The following is a 23,094-nucleotide window of genomic DNA, read 5'->3' on the forward strand; positions in this document are numbered from 1 at the left end:
GCCTTTGGTTCCGAAGCAACTGAGATAGTGTTAAAATGTATTCAACTGCATTCATTGTGGTTAAGTGGTTATTGAGTCCTGAGTCCTGGATTCCTGTGTTTGACTTATGTAGCTTCTAGTGTTTTGATATCAACCCCTTTTATTGTTGTTTTCGGGCTTCGGCGATCCCCACAGATCCCATGAGCCCCTCCTCAACCCCTTTTGATTACCTTGGCACGTTTTAATTCATATTCATTCTGCTTAGTGATTACTGTTTGGCAATTTTGCACAACTTCAGAAAGACAATCTAATCACACACAATATCAAGATAAAGATCTGTCCCAGTACTGAAGTGGGTTAATATGTCTGGCGAATGGACGTGTTGTGTGTGCGCTCCGTTTTTTGGCTGTTGTTTTTATAGTTAGCGACTTCAAGAGGATTACTTGACCTCACTTAGGCCCCCCACCCCGCCGTCACCAAGTATTTTTATTTATTTGTTTGTGAGTTAACAGATTGTAAATTAGTATGGCGGTAGCTACTGAGGTATATCAGAGTGTAATTGAGTGCGTGAAAGAGAGTGTTGAGGTGGGATTGGGTGAGTTTGTTGTGTGTGAGATGTGTGGGCATGACAGGAAGGTCGTTGACTTCTCTGAGTGTATGGTGTGTAGGCTCAAGAGCGAGAATTTAGTTCTTTCTCTTGAGCACCGAGAATTGCGAGAGGAAATGAGAAAGCTAAGTGAGGGGAAAAGTGTGAACGAAGTTCTCATCTTTGAGTTGAAGGAGGAGGCAGTGGAAAAAATTAAGCAGGAGATCAGTGTTAGGCCGAAGGTTGGACCTTCTGAGGGCGACTGGGTGGCTTGGCCCTTTGTCGGGAAGAGCAGAGTGGGGAAGAGGGAGCAGGCGAGCCAGACTGGGAAAGATAGTAGTCAGGCTGGGCAGAGATGGCAGGTTGCGAGGGGAAGGAAAGCGGAGGCAGTTAGGGAGGATAGGACTAAACCTGTTGAGTGTGAAAATAGGTTCGGTTTGTTGGAGGGGAGGGAGAGTGAGAGTGGAGTGAATGAAGTGGTTGTGGTGAGTGAAAGGAGAGAGAAGGGGTAGAGGAGAGGAGGAGGGGGTTGTGCCTAGCACACCTCAGGTGTGTGTGGTGGGTGACTCTCAGGTTAGGTATTTAGATAGCACTTTCTGTGGGAAAGACAGGGATAGGAGGACGAACGTGTGTATGCCTGGTGCAGGTGTGAAGGCAGTGAGTGAGGAGGTGCAGAAGAGAGTTGGGGGATGGAGAGGAGGGTGTAGTAGTTTTGCACGTAGGTGGGAACGATGTCAGAGCAGGTGGGTCGGAGGAGTTAGTGGCAAGATTTCGGGAAATGTTAGGCAAGATAAGGGAGAGTGGTAGGAGGTGTGTAGTGTCAGGAATCTTGCCTCGTGTGTATGTTAGCAGGGAATGGTTGTCTAGAGCCATTGGTGTGAATGATCGGGTAAAAGGGATGTGTAAGGATGTGGGTGTCAGCTTTGTGGATGTATGGGATAGGTTCTATGGGCGAAGGGATTTGTATGCTAGGGATGGTGTGCATCTGAGTAGGAAGGGTGTGGATGTGCTGAGTGGATGTCTGGAGGGGAGTTGGGATGGAGTGTAGGGGGTGAGGTAGCAAATGCATTCCAGAAGAAAGATGTTAGACATAAATTAGATAGGATAAACAGAGATAGTGAAAAGATTAGGAAAGATTTCCAGGTGCAAATAGGAGAGAATAAGATTAGGATTCCAAATAAGGAGACAGCATCTAGGAAGGTAGCAGGACTTAAATGTTTTTATGTAAATGCCAGGAGTCTTAGGAACAAGAAGGACGAGTTATCTAGTTATATAGTTGAGGAGGACTTAGATGTTGTATGTGTCACAGAGGCATGGGTAAATGAGGAAAAGTTTAGGAAAATAGGAAAGAATATGAAGTAGATGGATACATTATGTATTTACACCAGAGAATTGGTAGGATAGGTGGAGGAGTAGTTATTTATGTAAAAAATCCTTCATTTCCAGTCAGGTTAATGGTATTAAGGTAGATAACAGAGTAGAGTCCTTATGGCTGGATGTTAGAGTAAACAAAAGTAAGGTTATTAGAGTAGGAGCTTTTATAGACCACCTAACCAGTCAGCAGATGTAGACAACCTTATGGTAGATGAGATAAATAGGGGTGTACTAGTCAGACAATTATCTTAGGGATTTTAATCTTAAGTCAGTAAACTGGGAGAGGATGGTAGGAGATGCTAGTGAAAATAAGTTTATGGAAAGTTTTCAGGATAACTATTTAGTGCAGATGGTAGATAAACCTACTAGGGGAGGAAGGTTTTAGACATAGTACTAACAAATATTGAGCATTGTTTAAAGGAAGTTGAGGTAGGAGAGACTTTAGCAAACAGTGACCATCATATAATTAGATTTATCATTAATTCCAGTAGGGATAATATAGTGAATAAGACTAGAGTCCCAAACTATCAGAAAGGCAATTATGGTAGGTTACGTCAGTTATTAGGAGAGGTAAACTGGGAAGATAGTTTTGGAAATAAAACTGCACAGGAGATGTGGGATATTTTTAAGGTTGTAGTAAAGGGTATAGTGATGCAGTGTATCCCTTACAAAGATATAAGGCAGAGAAACAGGAAGCCATTATGGTGGACTCATGAGATAGGTAGCCAGATCAGAGAGAAGAGGGCATATAGAGAGTTGCAGAAAAGTGGGAAGATGTAGATTTGATTAGGTACAGACAGGTCAGGGATGATTTGAGTAAGGTTATAAAAAAAGTAAAAGGCAGGCAGAGATAAAACTAGCTAGAGCTGGGAGTAAAGATCCCAAAAATTATATAGTTATTACAAGGTCAGTGATAAAAGAAATAAGGATAGGATTGGACCACTCAGAAAAGATGGTGTAGTAGTGGATCAAAATGAAGACATAGTAGAATTATTGAATGAACAATTTTCTTCAGTATTTACTAGGAAAGAATAGGAAATCCTGTTACAAACAGTGCGACGAGTAGTTTAAGAGCTTTAGAAAATATTGATATAAAACCGGGAATTATTAGGAAATTTATTCTTGAACTAGACGATAGGAAAGCTAGTGGTCCTGATGAGCTACATGCCAGAGTACTTAGGGAGGGTGTAGACAGTATTTCTGAAGCACTTAAGTTAATCTTTGAAAGATCACTTAGGTTTGCTGAGATACCTCAGGACTGGAAGTTAGCTAATGTTACTCCAATATTTAAAAAGGTAGGAAGGATGATGCGAATAATTATAGACCGATCAGTTTAACTAGTATAGTATGTAAGATACTAGAGAAAATCATTAAGGGTAGTATTTGGGAGCATTTAAATGAGAATAGATTAATTAGAGATACCCAACATGGCTTTAGATCAGGGAGGTCCTGTCTTACAAATTTGCTCGATATCTTAGAATATATTACCAAGGAGTTAGATGATGGAAATAGCATAGATGTTATATATCTAGATTTTAGCAAGGCGTTTGATAAGGTACCGCATAGGAGGCTAGTGTACAAATTGAGACTACATGGGATAGGGGTAGGTTAGTTGATTGGATTAGTGAATGGCTTTCTGATAGGAAACAGAGAGTAGTATTAAATGGGGCAATGTCTGAGTGGAAGGAAGTGGTTAGTGGGGTACCCCAAGGATCAGTGCTAGGACCTCTTCTTTTCTTGGTGTACATTAACGATTTAGATATAGGAATTAGTAGCAAAGTATCAAAGTTTGCAGATGATACTAAGATAGCATGTGCAGTACAGGGTGAAAAGGACAATTACAGAATACAACGAGACCTGGACAGGCTGATAGCATGGGCAGACAGGTGGCAGATGGAGTTTAATTCTAAAAGTGTCAGGTTATGCATTTAGGTAAAGACAACACAAACTTTAACTATGAGATGGAGGGATGTTGGCTAGAGGCAGTAGAGGAAGGAAAGGATTTAGGAGTAGTGATAGACAGGACTATGAAATTTTCAAAGCAATGTTTAGAAGCAAGAAATAGGGCAAATAGGATCCTGGGTTTTATAAATAGAAATGTTAGTTATAAAAGTAAGGAAGTGGTGCGTAGCTTATATAATTCCTATGTTAGGCCCCATTTAGAGTATTGCATACAGGCCTGGTCACCCCATTATAGGCAGGATATCAACATGTTAGAAGCAGTTCAGAGAAGAGCAACTAGGATGATACCAGCATTAAAGCGCCTGGAGTATAGAGATAGATTAAAGGAATTAAACATGTTTTCATTTGAGAGGAGATGTATAAGAGGATATGATAGAGTTATTTAAAATGTTCTCAGATACAAACTACATAGATGTGAGATCTTTCTTTACCTTAGAGGAGGGAAGTAGGACTAGAAATCATGGCAGGAAGATTAGAGAGCAAGGCTGCAGGTTAGATATAAGAAAATATTTCTTTAGTCATAGGGTGGTAGACTTCTGGAATGCATTGCCAGAGAGGGTAGTAAATAGCACTAGTTTGACAATGTTTAAAAACAGATTAGATAAGCACTTAAATTTATTAGATTTATAATTATGTATAGCACTGCATGATAGTTTTTATAAGAAATTTACTATAGTTAAACAAGACTTGATCCCCATGTATGGGGATCACAGATTGTAGAGGAATTTGCTGCAGGACTTAGCTCTGTTAATGGGCCAAATATTTAGAATTAGTATATAATGTATTGTGTACTTGTAAGTGTATCTTTAAGTACTGATGACGAGGTCGCTGTGCGACTGATACAGGATAACCTAGATGGGCCCTGGTGGCCCTTTGTTATCCTATTATTTATGTTATGTTATGTTATGTCTGTGAACTCTGTATAGTATATTAAAGTCTTTATCTATGAAAGGATGATACCGTGTGTGCATGTGAATGATTCCTTGCAGCTGAAAAGAGGGGATGAGCTGGTATACGTTTAGGTAGCTGTGTGCATGTGTATCTTCCTTTGTGTTCACTGAATCTGAGCCATGAGTTAAATTCCTTTTGATTTTACCTAACAGCTCGAATGAATAACATTGGAGATACGACCAGAAGGAATGTAGGTGACTGTCTGCTGTCGACCTTGATTTTACCTAACAGCTCGAATGAATAACATTGGAGATACGACCAGAAGGAATGCTATCTTTAAATAAAGAGAAAAAAAAAATTAAGTATCTCTGGATGGTAACTTTTCCTAAAGCGAAAGTTCTTTTCTAATAGTGTAGGCAATTCACAGGGTTGCCATACTTACGGATTTTCTACTTTCTAATACATGTCCGGAATTCACATGGCAAAATATATGCTTCCGGGGAGATTTTTGAAAATTGCTCAAATGTCCAAAATTTCAGCTTACATCAATGACTGTTTAACCTCTTCAGTACTTCAGTATTTTTACCACGATCGAGTTTTGGGTATGATTAGATGGTTTTATTTTCATAGGAAGGGTCTATGGAGGTCAGCAGAAGATTAAGGGCTATAAGTCTTCACTATTTATACCCTCCACTTAAATATCTGAAGCTGTATAAAATATTTTCACCAAGTGCACTGAATATGAAAACGCGACCTGGTACTGAAGGGATTAAAAGAATGTCATATTCTTATAGGTTGAGATTAGGGTTGCCATATATGAACTATCAAAATTCCGGACACCTTCACTAACACCTGATTATGGTCCTGATATGATAATGGAAAACATGTGAATTAATTAAAAGAAGCTCAACTTATTTACCTTTGCATACGGCTGATAATCTTGAATTCCGTTTCTCCACTCAGCTTAGTTGCTGTTTTCTAACTTTTCTTTAAACACTGCGTGATGTTTGATAGTGTGAAATGCATAAGCACCTTCTGCAGCACTGACATCTTCAGCTTCACTTCTTGGTTTAACAAAATAATGTGTCATCTTCATTGGTGAACCCTCTTCTTATGCTTCTTAGAGCTCACATGTGACCGTAAGTCATTAATGCCTTTATGTGCCAGTGAAAAATGTTCCTGGTTTACACACCAAACACTCAGCTTCCCACTTATCCCTGCCTTTTTTGAAGCACGGGAGTTTGTTCTGCATCTCTGCAGTGAATTTACACTTTCGTTTGGGCATCTTGACAAGAACAAGCAATAGTTGTAATGACAAGGTCACAAGGCTGCAAACAGTAATCCAAACTGACCCCTATCAGAGCTGGTTAAAAAATGGGGCGCGAAGTGAGGCAGCGTTGGGAAGGCTGTGAGCACCGACTTCATACAGGACCCATACACAACAGAGTCTTGACCGAAACCAAACCAAAGCAGTTGCCACTCGGTAAACCCCCCTCTCTCTCTCTCCCATCATTTCAACCCATGGAAATTTAATAAAGGTGATTTCTTAACAGTTACTGATGGAAGGTAAAATTCCAGACATTTGAGGGATTTTCAAAAATCCCCCCGGATGTCCGGGAAAATCCGGACGTATGGCAATCCTATAGTTGAGATAGTGGGACAGAGGAAGGAGGAAAGATCAAGGAAGATACAGATCAAGGATTCTAGGGAAGATATATGGGTTCAATGGGCAGCCTGGAGGAATTGATTAGGGAACCTCACTTCTAACAGATGGCGCGCGGGTCGCCGCAGGTAGTAAGGGGGTGAGGGATGGGGGAATCCATTAGCGGGGGAGGATAAGCGTCATTACAAGATACAAACAGTCAGTCAGTCACGGGAAGGAGCGCAAGTCACATCAACCATTGCCCGTCTCCGCCTGGGCCACACCACGCTCAGTGCCAAGGAATATACAGAGAGGAAGTTTTGGTGTGGGTTAAAGTTTGGAGGACAGTGACGGTGCTGCCATCTGTTGGATGCGAGTACTTTCATAGAAAACGTTGTAAGAAGTAACTTAAAATTTCTCTCATGCTTCCTCTCCCACACCTTATTTTTCCCTGCATTCTCTCGTGGTTATGAACTTATAAGGCAAATAAAACATGTTACATGAGTATATATATATATATATATATATATATATATATATATATATATATATATATATATATATATATATATATATATATATATATATATATATATATATATATATATATATATATATATATATATATATATATATATATATATATATATATATATATATATATTCTGCCTGGGCCACACCATACTCCTTACTTTTTAATTTTTTTTATTTATACCATGTGGGCTTTTCACGGAATTTATGGGTTAAAGGATACTTTTGGGGTACCTCCTATCTCAAAGCCCACCCGCTAGAAACCATTGTCCAGTGTGGAAGCCCAACCTACACTCGGACCGTGGACAGGATTCGAACCCGTGTGCTTTGAGACCCCTCGGACCCCAAAGCACGCATGGTTCCACTGTACCACAGCGGCTCCGCATCGCATACGTTGACTGTCTCGTGACCACTTTTGCCCTTGATGTAGATTCAAACAGTCATTCAGTCACAGGAAGGAGCGCAAGGCACATCAACCATTGCCCGCCTCTGCCTGGGACACACCACGCTCAGTGCTCACTTGCATCGCCTACGTCTGTCTTATGACCCCTTCTGCCCTTGGTGTAGGACTATCCCTGAGGCCATGGAACATTTCCTGCTTCAATGCCAACGCCTCCTCTCTCAACATACTGCATTACGCTTCCGGCTCTCCGCCCTGGCCATCACAACATTCGACCTGCCCACCTCTCCTGGCAACCTGCTGTCCTTCGCCTTGCTTGTGCCTTTTTGAGGAAGACCGGCCAGCTACCACGCCTGTGATACCCACACAGGACTACCCCAGGGCTCATAAGGATCCGTAGATTTTCGTGGCCTCTTTTGAACCTTATGAGCCCTGGGGTAGTCCTGTGTGGGTATCACAGGCGTGATAGCTGACCGGTCATCCTCAAGAAGGCACAAATAAGGCGAAGGACAGCAGGTTGCCAGGAAGGGTGGACGTCTGAGGCCGCCAAGAGGATGGGCAAGTTGAGTGTTGTGATGGCTAGGGCGGAGAGCCGGGAGCATAATGCAGTATGTTGAGAGAGGAAACGTGGGCATTGAAGCAGGAAATGTTCATGGCCTCAGGGTATATAACCAAGGGCAGAAGTGGTCACGACAGTTGATGTATGCGATGCAAGTAAGGAGTAGGTGTGGCCCAGGCAGAGGCAGGCAGAAAATGCATATATATATATATATATATATATATATATATATATATATATATATATATATATATATATATATATATATATATATACATATATATACAGTAAAGTCCCGGGTTACGTCGGTCTCGAGTTACGTCAAACTCGTAGTTACGTCAGTCCACTATAAGGCAATTTAAAATTTTAAAAAATTGAAAATTTATAAATCGTAAAGTGCGGGATTTATTGTTATTGTTGGTGGTTGCCCGTCACACCGCCCGCCTCACGCTTGAATACAATAACACCTTGCCTCAGTTCCACCACACCATCGCCCCCATGGTACAATAACGAGAAAAAGTTATTGTACCATGATCGCCCCTGGCAAGAGTGTTATCCTATTTCTGCGTTTACTGATTCAAGTTCTTAGTATCTTGCTCAATGGCACCAAAGAGAAAACTTCTTAGTGACAGCAGTGATGCTAAGAAAAGGAAAACCATTATGCTACAAGAAAAGAGGACATAATTAAAAGACATGAGAAGGAGGCAGCAGCTGTGTGTGAGGGAGGAAGAAGAAAATGGGAAGCCCGTTACCATGACAACGGGAGGTTGACAACCTTGAGGGCTCGCGCACCCATCACAACAATAACAACTCCGGAGCCTTCGCCTGGGCCACATGACACTCAGCTGACTTGCACCGTCTGCGTCTGTCTGCTGATCCCTATTGCCCTTTCCTATTGCATTTCCTGCCCCGCTGCCCACGCTTCTACTCCCACTGCACTGCACTCGCCCAGCTGTCCGCCCTGTGGGCGTCACAACATTCGACCTGCCCACCCTCCTGGCGGCCTCAGGCGTCCACCCGTCTCGGCAACCTACAGTCCTTCTCGTTCTTGGCCCTAATCAACAACAAAAACAAGCTTGTGTTTCATATTCCTACATAGTTGTAAATAATATAACAATATAACCTTTAACTTACCTGAATGACCATAAACAATGATTGGTTGAAAACTCCATAATATGCTTTGAAATGTACGGAAACTCGAGTTACGTACAAAATCGACTTACGTCATGTTTCAGGAACGTAACTCTGACGTAAACCGAGACCTTACTGTATATATATATATATATATATATATATATATATATATATATATATATATATATATATATATATATATATATATATATAAACATGTTTTATTTGCCTTATAAGTTCATAACCACGAGAGAATGCAGGGAAAAATAGGGGGTGGGGGAGGAAGTATGGGAGAAATTTTAAGTTACTCCTAACAACGTTTTCTATGAAAGTACTCACTTCCAACAGATGGCAGCACCGTTGCTGTCCTTCAAACTTTAACCCACACCAAAATTTCCTCTCTGTATATTCCTTGGGAAGGATTAACCCGGAAGGATTAACCCGGTGGCAGCTGCTTTTGTTTGGTTTCGCTTGAAAGCAATGTACGTGTCTGGGTCTTGTATTGAGTCAATCTATGCTCCCAGTCTTCCCTTCATCTCAAGACTCACCTCATGTTGTTTGCTTGCATGTGACCTTGTTACTGCAGCAAAGGTAAATAATTTAAGAATTTAGAAATGTATTGGGAATGCTTGAAAAGTAAACAAGTGTCATCTCTGTATCCCTAATTAAAGAAAGGTTTAAACTCAGTGGGACAATCATTAAGCCAATTGGTTCCGTGAAGACAAAAAAAAAAAAAAAAAAAAAAAAAAAAAAAAAAAGTAAGCAAGGGAAGGACCAAGGCAAGAACCCACCACCACCAACTTGGAGAGAAGCATGAAATGTAAAACTCACATCGATTTACCTGCATGAACTGAAATATTGTTGACATATTAATAAGTACATTTCTTTCATATGACTTCAATTTTGAAATATATAATCTAATTAACTTTATTCAAGATTGTTTGTTTCAGTAGAGAAATCATTCTGGTTGGTGACTTCACTCTTCCTTGCCTTCCTTGGGTATCTCCCTCTTCCATCCCCTGCTCATAGGCTGCTTCATGACTGTTTTCCACCTCTAGGACTAGTTTCAGAGTTGGCAAAGAAGTGACAAAGAAGATTCAAAGTCTGAAGAAAGTTGCATGTTCTACATTTTAAGTCAAATTACATATCCTTTAGGCTTTCTCATTTCAAAATGCATAATTCTTTTTTTAGATTTTGCTTCAACAATATTACTGTCAACTTTTCTTTTACAGTTGTCATATATAATTGATTCTTGACTCAATTCACTCATTTGAGGGATTCAAATTTGGGAAATCTAAAACATCAAGTTTATTGTAATTTTGTTACAGTTCAATAAATAGTCTTCACTGTCCACCAGACATCAAGAAAAAGGGAGAATACTTTGCTGAAGCTTGTACTGATGTTCTTATAACAAATAGAGCAGCAGCAGCTGGTTAATTCTCATTTACCAGTTTAGTTAAAACATCTTTCAGGAATTGGTTGATTCTTTCATCTTGCCCATCAATCTGTGGATGGTAGGCAAGTGTCACTAAGTACTTTATTCCAAAAATGGAAAAAGTTTGTCATTTAATGTATGGCAGAATTCCTTTCCTTAATGTGCCTGGTCCATAGGACCAAAGCAGTAGTATAGAAAATACTCTGCAATATATCACAAATTAGATCAGCAGATTTAGAAGCAACAGAAATGTCTATGAATTTGGACCATAAATCTGTACTTGTTGCCTGATTGATTTTCTTTTAGGGGGCCTATCAAAGCTACACTAACCATCTGCCAAGGTCCTTCAGTCTTAATGAGTCTCAGGACTGGCATTACATTTTGTGTCTTCTCATATCTCTGACATCTATCACATTCACCTGTCCATTTCATTGCAGCTTTCGTATTACCTCTCAATAAAATCTCTCTTTGGTTTGGCACTAGTCCTGCTGGTGCCCATGTGAACTCCTCTACTGGGATCATGAACATCCTGAAATACTTTTATTTTCTGTTCCTTGGTGAATATAACTTCTTTCAGCTGAACTGGTCCTCCTTCCTTAGCTCTGCAGGTGTAGTGAAATCCGTCTGGGTCAGCATCTGGAATTTTGAATATCTTTAACAATATGCAATCAGACTAAGTATCAGAATAAGTATCCCCTTTAGCCCAGAAATTCCCGTGAAAAGCCTACATGGTTTAAAAAAAAAAAAAGACTGTGCCATGGGAAGGAGGGAGACCAAAATGGAACCATTTTTTTTTTTAGTAAGAGCCAAAGACAACAAAAAATATAGAAAAAGCACACTGAGGTACCAGTTCCCAAAGGAAGGGAACAAAATCATTATCCAAAGTTGCTGAAGCCGTGAGACCTCCCTTCTGAGAGAACTGAAGTCATGGGAAGTAGAAAACAGAAAAACAGCCAGAATTTTTAAAGTGCCAGTTTACCAATTAAAAGGATAAAAGATTGAGAATGATTTTTAACTATTGCACTTTGGAGTTGGACAAAGTTGCAAAAAACTCTTGTACAATGAGTTCAAAAGAGGTGGAGAGGCATGCGTTAGTAAGATCACAACAGCAGTTACCATGAACAAAACTAAAGATAGCAAGAGATGCATTACTACAAATGAGAGAGAGAGAGAGAGAGAGAGAGAGAGAGAGAGAGAGAGAGAGAGAGAGAGAGAGAGAGAGAGAGGATTGAAGATAGTCAATTATAGGAAAGAAGTTGATGAGATGGTGAAACTTTCTGATTTCACCCAGTTCAGAATCCCCCCATATATGTGAAGTGTATATTACAAGTGCATGGTTAAGGCCCTGTACAGAGAAAGCAGAGGGGGATGACTTGGAACCTCTAACTTCACAGATGCTGGTTTAGCAAGATATGAGATTTTAAAGTTTTGTTTAAACTATTAACAAAGGAAAGACCAAAGATGTAGAAAAGGGGAACAATTAAGTGTCATTGAAAAAAATGTGATAATTATATGGAAGGTTGAGTCAAACTGGTTGATGAAGAAATTATGTTTTTCAGGCATTGAACATTAAATATGAATAAAAATTACTATTACTTTCATTTGATTAATCACTGAAGTAAATAAATACATCAACAAATAAAGTTTAAACAATACTAGGATATAACCTGGTATTTTATGAGGGCTGTTTCTTGTTATAATTAGAAAAATATTTTCAATGAACAGGTCAATTTATTCATGTTTATTGATATAACATTGTGTACATATGCATTACTGTAATTTAAGTTAAAATGGTCTTATTTCAGTTTATTTATGCAACATTTCACCCTGTCTGTCAAGGATTGGCAGTCCTGTAAATGCTGTGGGAAACAGCATTCACAGGACAATTGGCTCCATAGTAGTGCAATTTGTGGCCACTGAAGGTTGCCCCGTTCATGGATGTGAGATTTGCAATTATCAGCCAGTTTCAAGCTCCCATGCCAAGCTAAGTCTAACATTTGTAATTCTTGAATGTATTATTGATTACTGCTCATTTTGAAGTTTTTAAGGGCTGTAGTGGTCACTGTCTCAGAACTGATTGCCACAGGTACTGCACACACTCTTATTTATAATTCAATTTGACAAAAGCACCAACATTATATCACATAAGTAGTAAATTTCATGAGGTCTTTACTAAGGAATCCAAATTTGAAAGACACAGGGTAATAGAGAGACTGTCTATCTGAAAGAGATTAAAGTAACCAAGCTTGAAATAAAAAAGTTGATGACGGAACTAGATGAGGAAAAGGCATTGGGACCGGATGAAGTCTCAGGCAGAATACTGAAAGAATGTAGGGAAGAACTAGCAAGTCCAATATACAACATCATAAAATGCTCAATAGAAAATGGAACAGTGCCAGTGGAGTGGAAAAGAGCTGAGATGGTTCCCATATATAAGAGCGGAAGGAAGGAAGAACCTTTAAATTACAGACCGGTATCACTAACTAGTGTAATATGCAAGATGTGTGAAAAAGTAATAAAGAAGCAATGGATTGAGTTTCTTGAAGACAACAAAATATTATCAAATAGCCAATTTGGTTTTAGAAAAGGTCGGTCATGTGTGACAAATTTATTGAGTTTCTACTCTAGAATAGTTGATAAAGTACAAGAGAGAGAGGATGGGTTGACTGTATTTATTTAGATCTAAAAAAGGCTTTTGATAAAGTGCCACATGAAAGATTACTATGGAAGTTAGAGGAGAAGGGTGGCTTAAAAGGAAGCACATTGAGATGGATGAAGAATTACTTAAGGGGGAGAGAAATAAGGACAATAGTTAAAGATATGAAGTCCAAGTGGAGAACAGTAGACAGCGGAGTGCCACAGGGGTCAGTATTGGCACCAATACTTTTCTCATATATATAAATGACATGCCAGAGGGAGTGAACAGCTACATAAATCTGTTTGCGGACGATGCGAAACTGTGCAGAGTCATTAAACAAAAGAGGATTGTGAAATACTACAGGAAGACTTAAACAAGATCTGGAAATGGAGCAAAAAATGGGAGATGGAATTCAATGTGGACAAAAGCCATGTCATGGAAATGGGAAAAAGTGAAAGACGACCAGTGGGAATCTATAAGATGGGAGATGGAGTAGAACTAGAAAAAGTAAAAAAGGAAAAGGACTTGGGAGTGACAATGGAAGAAAATAATCAACCGGTAAGCCATATTGATAGAATTTTCAGAGAGATGTATAATTTGCTAAGGAATATTGGAGTAGCATTTCACTATATGGACAAGGAAATGATGAAGAAATTGATAAGTACTAAAATAAGACCTAGATTGGAATATGCAGGAGTTGTGGACTCCCATAAAAGAAACACATAAGAAAATTAGAGAGACTACAAAAAATGGCTACAAGAATGGTTCCAGAATTTAAAGGGATGACATATGAGGAGAGACTAAAGGCTATGGATCTTCCAACCTTGGAGCAGAGAAGAGAGAGAGGGGACCTGATACAAATTTATAAATTGATTAATGGAATGGATGAAGTGGATAATGAGAAACTGATCCTGAGAGAAGAATATGACTTTAGAAGCACAAGATCACATAGTAAGAAACTAAGGAAGGGACGATGTCTGAGAGATGTTAAAAAATTTAGTTTCCCGCAAAGATGTGTTGAGACTTGGAACAGTTTGAGTGAGGAATTGGTGTCAGCAAAGAGTGTACATAGTTTTAAAGAAAAATTGGATAAGTGTAGATATGGAGATGGGACCACATGAGCATAAAGCCCAGGCCCTGTAAAACTACAACTAGGTAAATACATGTAGCTACACAGTAACAAACTATTCTTATGCAATTGGAAAGGTTTTAAACATTGTTGTCATCAATCTTGCCCAGCAAACCTATTCTCAACCTAACCAAGGTAATCTAATCCAACCCAAGATAACCAAAAAACTAACCCAGCCTAACCAAAGGTATTGGTTAATGTCTACTATCGGTCTTTGTCAGTAGTGCATGACATTACTGCATGTTGTGGTTGTATGCTCTCTGAACTTTAAGAAGTTTTTTTTTTCTCTTCACTCAGCTTTCATTGACTCATATTGATGCTTTTGAAACCAACACATTGTACCAAAAATATCATTAGGTTTAGGTTAGATTAGCTTAAATTAAATATGTTTAGGTTTGGTTGGTCAAGGATACCGAAATAAACAAATTTTCTTTTTTGTCATTTTTAAAATAAAAGTCTAAGGAGACAAACGTCCATATTCGGCAAAAGAAAGGCCTTGTTAAGTATTACCAAGGTATCCTAAAGCAAAACGAATAACCTAACCTAACAAAGGTAAACTATCCTTGCTTCCCAGAAATACATATATGCTGATGAATATTCAAATTATTCAATTATGCCTGTCAACACTTTAAATAATCTATATTGGATTTGGTTCTATCACAGTAATTTCATCCTTAAAACAGTATAGTTCTTTGCCCCTCTACTGCTCCGCCAACCACACTAGGCTACTTCTGCAACGAACAGAACATGTGATGGGCATGCTGTCATAGCCTCACTGCCTGCAACATGACGCAGTTCTGCTGCTGCCCTCACAATGACTCCCCAGTCCCCAATTTTTATAACATACATAACATAACATAAATAATAGGATAACAAAGGGCCACCAGGGCCCATCTAGGTTATCCTGTATCAGTCGCACAGCGACCTCGTCATCAGTACTTAAAGATACACTTACAAGTACACAATACATTATATACTAATTCTAAATATTTGGCCCATTAACAGGGCTAAGTCCTGCAGCGAAATCCTCTACAATTTGTGGTCCCCATACATGGGGATCATGTCTTATTTAACTATAGTAAATTTCTTATAAAAACTATCATGCAGTGCTATACATAATTATAAATCTAATGAATTTAAATGCTTATCTTATCTGTTTTTAAACATTGTCAAACTAGTGCTATTTACAACCGTCTCTGGCAATCCATTCCAGAAGTCTACCACTCTATGACTAAAGAAATATTTTCTTATATCTAACCTGCAGCCTTGCTTTCTAATCTTCCTGCCATGATTTCTAGTCCTATTTCCCTCCTCTAAGGTAAAGAAAGATCTCACATCTATGTAGTTTGTATCTGAGAACATTTTAAATAACTCTATCATATCCCCTCTTATACATCTCCTCTCAAATGAAAACATGTTTAATGCCTTTAATCTATCTCTATACTCCAGGCGCTTTAATGCTGGTATCATCCTAGTTGCTCTTCTCTGAACTGCTTCTAACATGTTGATATCCTGCCTATAGTGGGGTGACCAGGCCTGTATGCAATACTCTAAATGGGGCCTAACATAGGAATTATATAAGCTACGCACCACTTCCTTACTTTTATAACTAACATTTCTATTTATAAAACCCAGGATCCTATTTGCCCTATTTCTTGCTTCTAAACATTGCTTTGAAAATTTCATAGTCCTGTCTATCACTACTCCTAAATCCTTTCCTTCCTCTTTATATTCATGCCCAACCTCCTGCGACTTCTGGGGATACAGTTGAGGCTGTTGGCTAATGGTGGCACCTCCCCCCCCTCCCCAAACGTTATTTTCAGATCTTCGGTGTCAAGGTAACCTTTGCATGTAATTTTCCCATTATAATAACTGCCCGCCTCTCCCTCTCCTCACACAGAGCAACGATGGACACCTACTACGTACAAACGCAAACACCTATGGGCCGCCACCAAGGCAGTAAAGGCCCATGCCAATCCTTCGGATTGGCGAATCTTCAACAACATCCCTCTCCTCACTAAGATTCTCGTCTCCATGTCAGTGAAGCGAAGTCTTCTTGTCTTCATTAGTGGTTGGCTGGCCATCATTGAAACCAGCTTGGGTGGCGGGTACTGGGCGGCTATTATTTGACATTTGGCGCGGAAAGCTGTAAAAAATGTCACGTGACTTACTCGGCGGGAACGCATAAGCCTTCTTGTGCGGGTAAGCGACATCCACCCAACCAATCTTTAAAGTCTTTTTGGACTGGATACCGTTTGTCAGGTCTCACTGGAATTGCTATTAGACTTGTCAGTCACTGAGGATTGTGTCACTACCGACAAATTTTGTGATTCCACCCTTAAACACGCCACACTACACTGCCTGAGTCACTGGCGAGCTGACTCAAGGAAGGACGTGCCGCTTCCAGTACGTCGTGTGTCATCCTCGGCGGAGAGAGAGCCATACTCCAACCCTGATATTTTTACAAGTATTAACAGGTAAATAGAAGGAATATTTCACTTTAGAACACGAAGTACCTATATCTAATAGTTGTAACGATAAGCGTGTGGCTGCCAAGGTCCTGACTACAACGGTAGTGATGATAATAACCTACGTAGCTATAATAACAAGTAAACAATAACAAGAACTACTACTACTACTACTACTACTACTACTACTACTACTACTACTACTACTACTACTACTACTACTACTACTACTACTACTACTACTAGGTATTATTTCTACTACTACTACTACTACTTCTAGGTATTATTTCTACTACTACTACTACTACTACTAGATATTATTTTTACTACTACTACTACTACTACTACTACTACTACTTCACTAGGCATTATTTCTACTACTACTACTACTACTATTACTACTACTATTACTACTACTAGGTATTATTTCTAGTACTACTACTACTAAGTACCAAGTATTCTCTACTACTACTACTACTACTACTACTACTACTACTACTACTACTACGGAAGCAAGATTTACTGTAATAGCAAAATCTTCTTTAAGGAAAGCAGCACATGATTCAGTAAACGGTCATTAATTATATAATTATACGGTGTGTGTGTGTGTGTGTGTGTGTGTGTGTGTGTGTGTGTGTGTAATTCACCTCGGTTGCCTGCTGGTCACCCAGCCAGTCTTCCCCATTACGGAGCGAGCTCAGAGCTCATAGACCGATCTTCGGGTAGGACTGAGACCACATCAACACACAACACACACCGCGAAAGCGAGGCCACAACCCCTCAAGTTACATCCCGTACCTATTTACTGCTAGGTGAACAGGAGCCACACATTAAGAGACTTGCCCATTTGCCTCGTCGCTTACCGGGACTCGAACCCGGCCCTCTCAATATTGTGAGTCGAGCGTGCTAACCACTACACTACGCATTGTGTGTGTGTGTGTTTGAAATAATATGTTAATAAAAGCAACCAATTAAATTTCTTTGTTGTATTTTTTTCCAAACAAATGGAAAAACTATCATGAAATCCAATGGGAATCGTATTTTTCTGTTTCATAAGATGTGTGACAAGCAAGGTCGTGTGTATTGATGTATGAAAGTACTGCTCTTTTATTATTATTATTATTATTATTATTATTATTATTATTATTATTATTATTATTATTATTATTATTATTATTATTATTATTATTATTATTATTACTATTATCATTATTATTATTATTATTATTATTATTATTATTATTATTATTATTATTATTATTATTATTATTATTATTATTATTATTATTATTATTATTAGTAGTAGTAGTAGTAGTAATAGTATCATCATCATCATCATCATCATCATCATCATCATCATCATCATTATCATCATCATCATCATCATCATCATCATCATCATCATCATCATCATCATTATTATTATTATTATTGTTATCATCATCATCATCATCATCATTATCATTATTATCTTTATCATCATGATCATTAAGAGAGAGAGAGAGAGAGAGAGAGAGAGAGAGAGAGAGAGATTACTGTGTATAGGTTATACGTACAAGTATGATTGGTTAGCATTGTTTTACTTATGGCCTTGCATCAGTCACTAATGGTTCCCTGTGTTTCAGCCTCAAGATGCAGAAACACTTCAAAAGAACCAACACTCCGCTGGATACCAACATTGTCTTCCTGCACAGACTCCTCATCGCCGTCATGTTAGCGTTGTTTGCTTACTGCAAATACGCGCAAATGGAACGCCAGAGCCCTTCCTGCTCGGGGTCTGGAACCATCAATCTGGAACACGAGAGGAAGCTGAGGGTCTGCATCACCACAGCAGCCTTCGTGGAATACAAAGGTCAGAAGAAGTACACTAACGGATTTGGCTTGTATCTTCCAGGATTGCTATTCACCATGGCGTTACTTTATTTGGTGCCTCTAAAGTATCAGGACTACTATGAACACCAGACGCTGGTGGGACTGTTCCAGGAAGCCTCGCTCCTTCCCACAGCTGCGGCGGTCAGGAACATCGACGCCGCCATCATGTACAACGCTGGTCTGCTGAGCAGCAGGGTGCGTCTGTCATGGGAGTGCTTAGAAGTTAATCTGTGTTGCCTGTTGCTGTTAGACATGATATCGTCCACTAGTCTCATGACTGAAATCATCACGGGAGGCATAACACAAGGATGGGACTACGTGCTGGACGTGTGGCGTCTGGCCTACCCGACCAACGTGAAGTGCGAGATCGGGCCCCAGATGGTATACGCAGCCAGCAACACCAAGCATTACCGCTGTATCATCCCACATAACGAAATTTTCAAGTACATATGGATAGCGGCAGTCATTATCGTCTTGTTTGCAACATTCCTTAGTTTCTTTTCGTTTGTCTACCACATACTGCAGATGTTTCCCTGCAGACGCAGACAGTTTCTTGAAGGCACAGTGGACGTGGACACCGAGATGCTGAACACGCTGGAGACTCAGCTGCCCGGAGGAGATGACAGTCTGTTTTTGCTTAAGTCGTACCTGCTGCGGCTTCCTTGTAAAGACCAACGCAAGCAAGTAGTGTGGGAGCTTATAACTATTATCAAAGAGACTTCATGATAAAACAAATAGTGTTTGTAACTGTAATATTTCTTTATTGTTATTATCTAGCGAGGGTTTCATGTTTTGTAGCTATGGCCAGCTCACTGAAAAGAAATGTTTTTATTTCATTGACTTGTCATAAAATTGGTGCGCACATATTTGTTCGATTTGTTAGTTAACCATAACTAAATTGTCTTTCACCTTTCAAGGATAAGAGATGATTCAAAGGATTTCAGTATTATTTTTAGAGTGAGCTTTTCATAGTATTACAGCTATTAGCCTCTTATATGACTTATTTATTGAGTTATTCTTACTTTTGGCTTTGCACGAAATACTACAACTTCTTCCTATAATCTTAAAAAGGGAATCTTCATCGCAGTGTTGTTTTTTATTCATGAGTGAACGAAAATGACATTATACTGAACAATGGATTATGGTCGGCCAGTTTTTGCCTAAGTTATCATCACAGCTTGTGAACATTGCACTTATAATGATCAATGACACCAATTCATCATTATTACTTGTTATAAATCACTAATCGTGGATTCATGGCATATGTAAGGATGCATTAATTCAATTTTTGATAGTGTCACACGCATAGTGAAATCCACGAGGGAAAGCAAAGGATTTGTCTAGTGTAGTCCACAAATACTGAATAAAGTTGTTAAAAAAAAAAAACACGACAATGCCCATCTTTCATCTCAATTAAGAATAGTTATTACGTAGGAATATGATTGTGAAATGTGAAAAAACGATTATGACGCACCGGAGACAGTGGCCATACCTACACACCCAAAAAGACGCTCCCATCCACTCGCTGGATAGCAAAACAGCACCGGGGACGAGTGGGGGCTCACAGTGCTTCCCAAGGCCCAGATGAAGCAACCAACTTATCTCATGGTGCTTCGGATCTCCTGGAAGAGGACTATGAGAACGGTAGTGTCTGACATCCTCCTTGAAGTGCCGAGGTGCTGCTCAATGAGATATTATAAGCCACCCTTCTCCTACGACACCTCGGTGCTGTGGAACGCCTTCACCGCAGCAGTGGGCGTCACCAGGCAGGTGAAGTACGCAGCTCACACCTGGCTTCAGACCAAGGTGTTGAATTGCCTGACAGTGACAGTGCCGAGGGTGAAATACTATGCCTATCAGTGACGGTGCTATTACGTGCCTGTCAGTAACAGTGCCGTTGGGTGGAGGGGAATAGGTGTGCCTGACAACCACAGTGTGCGAGTGCCTGACAGTGACAGTGTGGAGCAGTGACCAGGGAGGTGCGAGTTCCTGACAGTGACAGGGCAGTGCCTCTCGTTCATAAAGCCGTCCCGTGGAGCAGATTGAAAAGAAATGACACTGGACAGTGATCGTTCGTAGAGAGAGAGAGAGAGAGAGAGAGAGCCTGAAGAGATTTGAGGTGATAAGTGTTGATTGCCTTTAGAGGCATGCTTGCGGCCATCTGGGCAGGATCCCTCATGCAGTGACGAAGGGAGACTGTACAACTACACCGAGAAAACCAAGGTCACTTTACTTAATTTCCTGGTAAGTTTCATCTCCTTACCGACAAACACCTGTCGGCCTCTTGTGACACTACTTTAGCCATACTTGTCAGCCTAGCAAGGATTCATGAATGTGTGACAATTCGGTACTCGTTTTCCAGTAAGACGGCAGAACCCCTCAAAATAAGCCCCTCCCACACCTTTTCCTGATTGGCAGGTCAGTAAATGAGGTCTAATCCTTCCCCTTCCTCCGCTTCTCTCTCTGAGACACACACACACACACACACACACACACGTGTGTGTGTGTGTGTATGTATTTACAAATAGGTAAATACACATGCACACACATGCTGCTTGTGACACATCACGTTATACAACATAATGTATGAAACTTATTATTATTATTATTATTATGAGGTCAATGAAGGCGACCCACTGGAAAGCATAACTGCATAAACCCAAAGGCCCAGTGGGCGGCACCTCACCGATAAGTGAAAGGAAGTAACAGGAATGAACAACAGAATAGGAAGATTGGTAGAGATCTAAGAGGTAGTGAGTTCAGAGAGAAGAAAGGTATTCACACGTTTTTAAATGCTTCAATGTTACTAGAATTAACAATCTCGTTGGGAATTGTATTCCAGAGTCTAGCAGATACTGGGATAAAACACCGGGAAAATTGTGAAGTATTACATCGATTCACAGACAAGGAACGGTCATTCATGATCAAGGATTGTCTTGTAGCACGTGCTGGTAGTGAAGGGGCAGGCAAATGACAATGCAACGGGTGGTTGGAATTAGACATGATTTTGAAGAAATAGGACAATGATCCAACCAAACGACGATGCCGAAGATTAATCTCAAGATTAGGAAGAAGAAATTTAATCTGGTTGAATGCTCTATCTAAAAGCTTTAAGTGAGACTCTGCTGCAGAGATCCACACAGAGTGACAATATTCAAAATGAGGCAGTATGAAAGAGTAAAAGCAATTTCTTACAATATCATCAGAGGAATATATCCGCCTACATTTGCGTAACAAACCAACTTTACATGAGACTGATGATGCAAGTGAACGCAAGTGCAACTCAAAAGTAAGTTTGGGATCAAGGGTGACTCGAGTAACTTCAGAGACGAACAATTAGGAATAGGTACTTCGTTGACAACAATATCAGGGTGAACTGGGAAAGGTGTCCTTGATCTGCTAATAACCATACTATGGGATTTACTCGGGTTCAGTTTCATACCCCACCGATCACACCATGACAGAATCCTTGAAACATCTTGAGTGAGTACATTAGCGACTCTCTGCCTATCCTGTGGGGAAGGAATTGTCGCATATATAGTGGTGTCATCAGCATAAGCAACCATATTAGATTCAATCCCACACCACATGTCAGATGTATAAATAATAAAAGAAGAGGTCCCAGAACACTTCCCTGCGGAACACCGGATACAACTGGACTAAAAGAACTAAGGCAGCCATCAACAGTCACACGCTGCCTTCGACTCGTTAGGAACTCTGACAGAACTTGATGGACGCGGCCACCAATACCAATAGATCTAACTTTCGATAAAAGGGCTCTATGATTAACACGATCAAATGCAGAACTAAAATCAAGTGAAATTACTCTAGATTCATGACCAGCATCAAGGGCAGCTTGCATGTCGTGCGTTATGCAAACGAGAGCATCAGAAGTACTGAGACCTTTTCTAAAACCAAACTGACTAGATGGCAACAAATTATTAATATCTAAAAAACGATTGAGACGCTTGGCCAGCAGGCGCTCAAAAATCTTAGATAACACCGGGGTTATGGAAATGGGTCTATAGTCACCGGGGTGAATGGAGGATGAAGATCCCTTTGGAATAGGGGTAACATTTGCAGTACGCCAGCATACCGGAAAAGAACCCTTACGAAAAAGAGCTCTAAAAATAACTGCCAATTTTGGAGCGAGAGGAGAAGCAATCTTTTTGTAAAAAAGAGGCAGAAAACCCAAAGGATCACAACCCCCGAATGAGTCTAACTCATTAAGATATCTTAAGATTTCGGAGGACTTAAAGGCAATGGAGTGTAATTTAATGTCCTGGGGACAAGACGGCGGCAGATCAAACTCTTCATCACTTTGTTTCGAGTTAAAACGGAAGCTAAAAGATTGGCTTTGTCCTTAGAATTATGGCAGATTGAACCGTCAGTACATGACAGAGGAGGTAAACTTGAGTCCACACCAAAGAGTGATTGCTTTAAAGCTGACCACCATGAGTGTGGTTGGGAGGTGCCAATCAGAACATTTTAAGG

At 39.9% G+C, this 23,094-nt stretch overlaps 2 protein-coding genes and 1 long non-coding RNA gene across 4 annotated transcripts in view; 2 read left to right on the forward strand and 1 right to left on the reverse strand.

Annotated features, from left to right (window-relative positions):
• The window catches only part of LOC123518801, a 53,127-nt gene extending 33,171 nt beyond the window's left edge, over window positions 1-19,956 (forward strand). The window contains exons 1-2 of one of the 2 annotated variants that reach the window (XM_045279815.1): window positions 16,605-16,737; window positions 18,354-19,956. In XM_045279815.1, coding sequence (XP_045135750.1) covers window positions 18,361-19,326 — 966 coding nt within the window. In that variant the 5' untranslated portion in view covers window positions 16,605-16,737; window positions 18,354-18,360 and the 3' untranslated portion in view covers window positions 19,327-19,956. Of the gene's footprint in view, window positions 1-16,604; window positions 16,738-18,353 lie in introns of those variants that run through there. The other variant, XM_045279814.1, reaches the window with a different exon arrangement.
• LOC123518803 lies at window positions 10,352-16,570 on the reverse strand. The gene is made up of 3 exons (XR_006678881.1): window positions 16,432-16,570; window positions 10,943-11,129; window positions 10,352-10,563 (listed from the first exon to the last, which is right to left on the reverse strand). It is a non-coding gene; the product is annotated as an uncharacterized LOC123518803 (long non-coding RNA).
• A 791-nt stretch (window positions 19,957-20,747) lies between the features above and the next one.
• The window catches only part of LOC123518771 (nitric oxide synthase, inducible-like), a 15,753-nt gene continuing 13,406 nt past the window's right edge, over window positions 20,748-23,094 (forward strand). The window contains exon 1 of the mRNA XM_045279773.1: window positions 20,748-20,782. Coding sequence (XP_045135708.1) covers window positions 20,748-20,782 — 35 coding nt within the window. The remainder of the gene's footprint in view (window positions 20,783-23,094) is intronic.

The sequence above is a fragment of the Portunus trituberculatus genome, chromosome 44 (genome assembly GCF_017591435.1).
Source record: "Portunus trituberculatus isolate SZX2019 chromosome 44, ASM1759143v1, whole genome shotgun sequence".
NCBI classification, from domain to species: Eukaryota; Metazoa; Arthropoda; class Malacostraca; order Decapoda; family Portunidae; genus Portunus; species Portunus trituberculatus.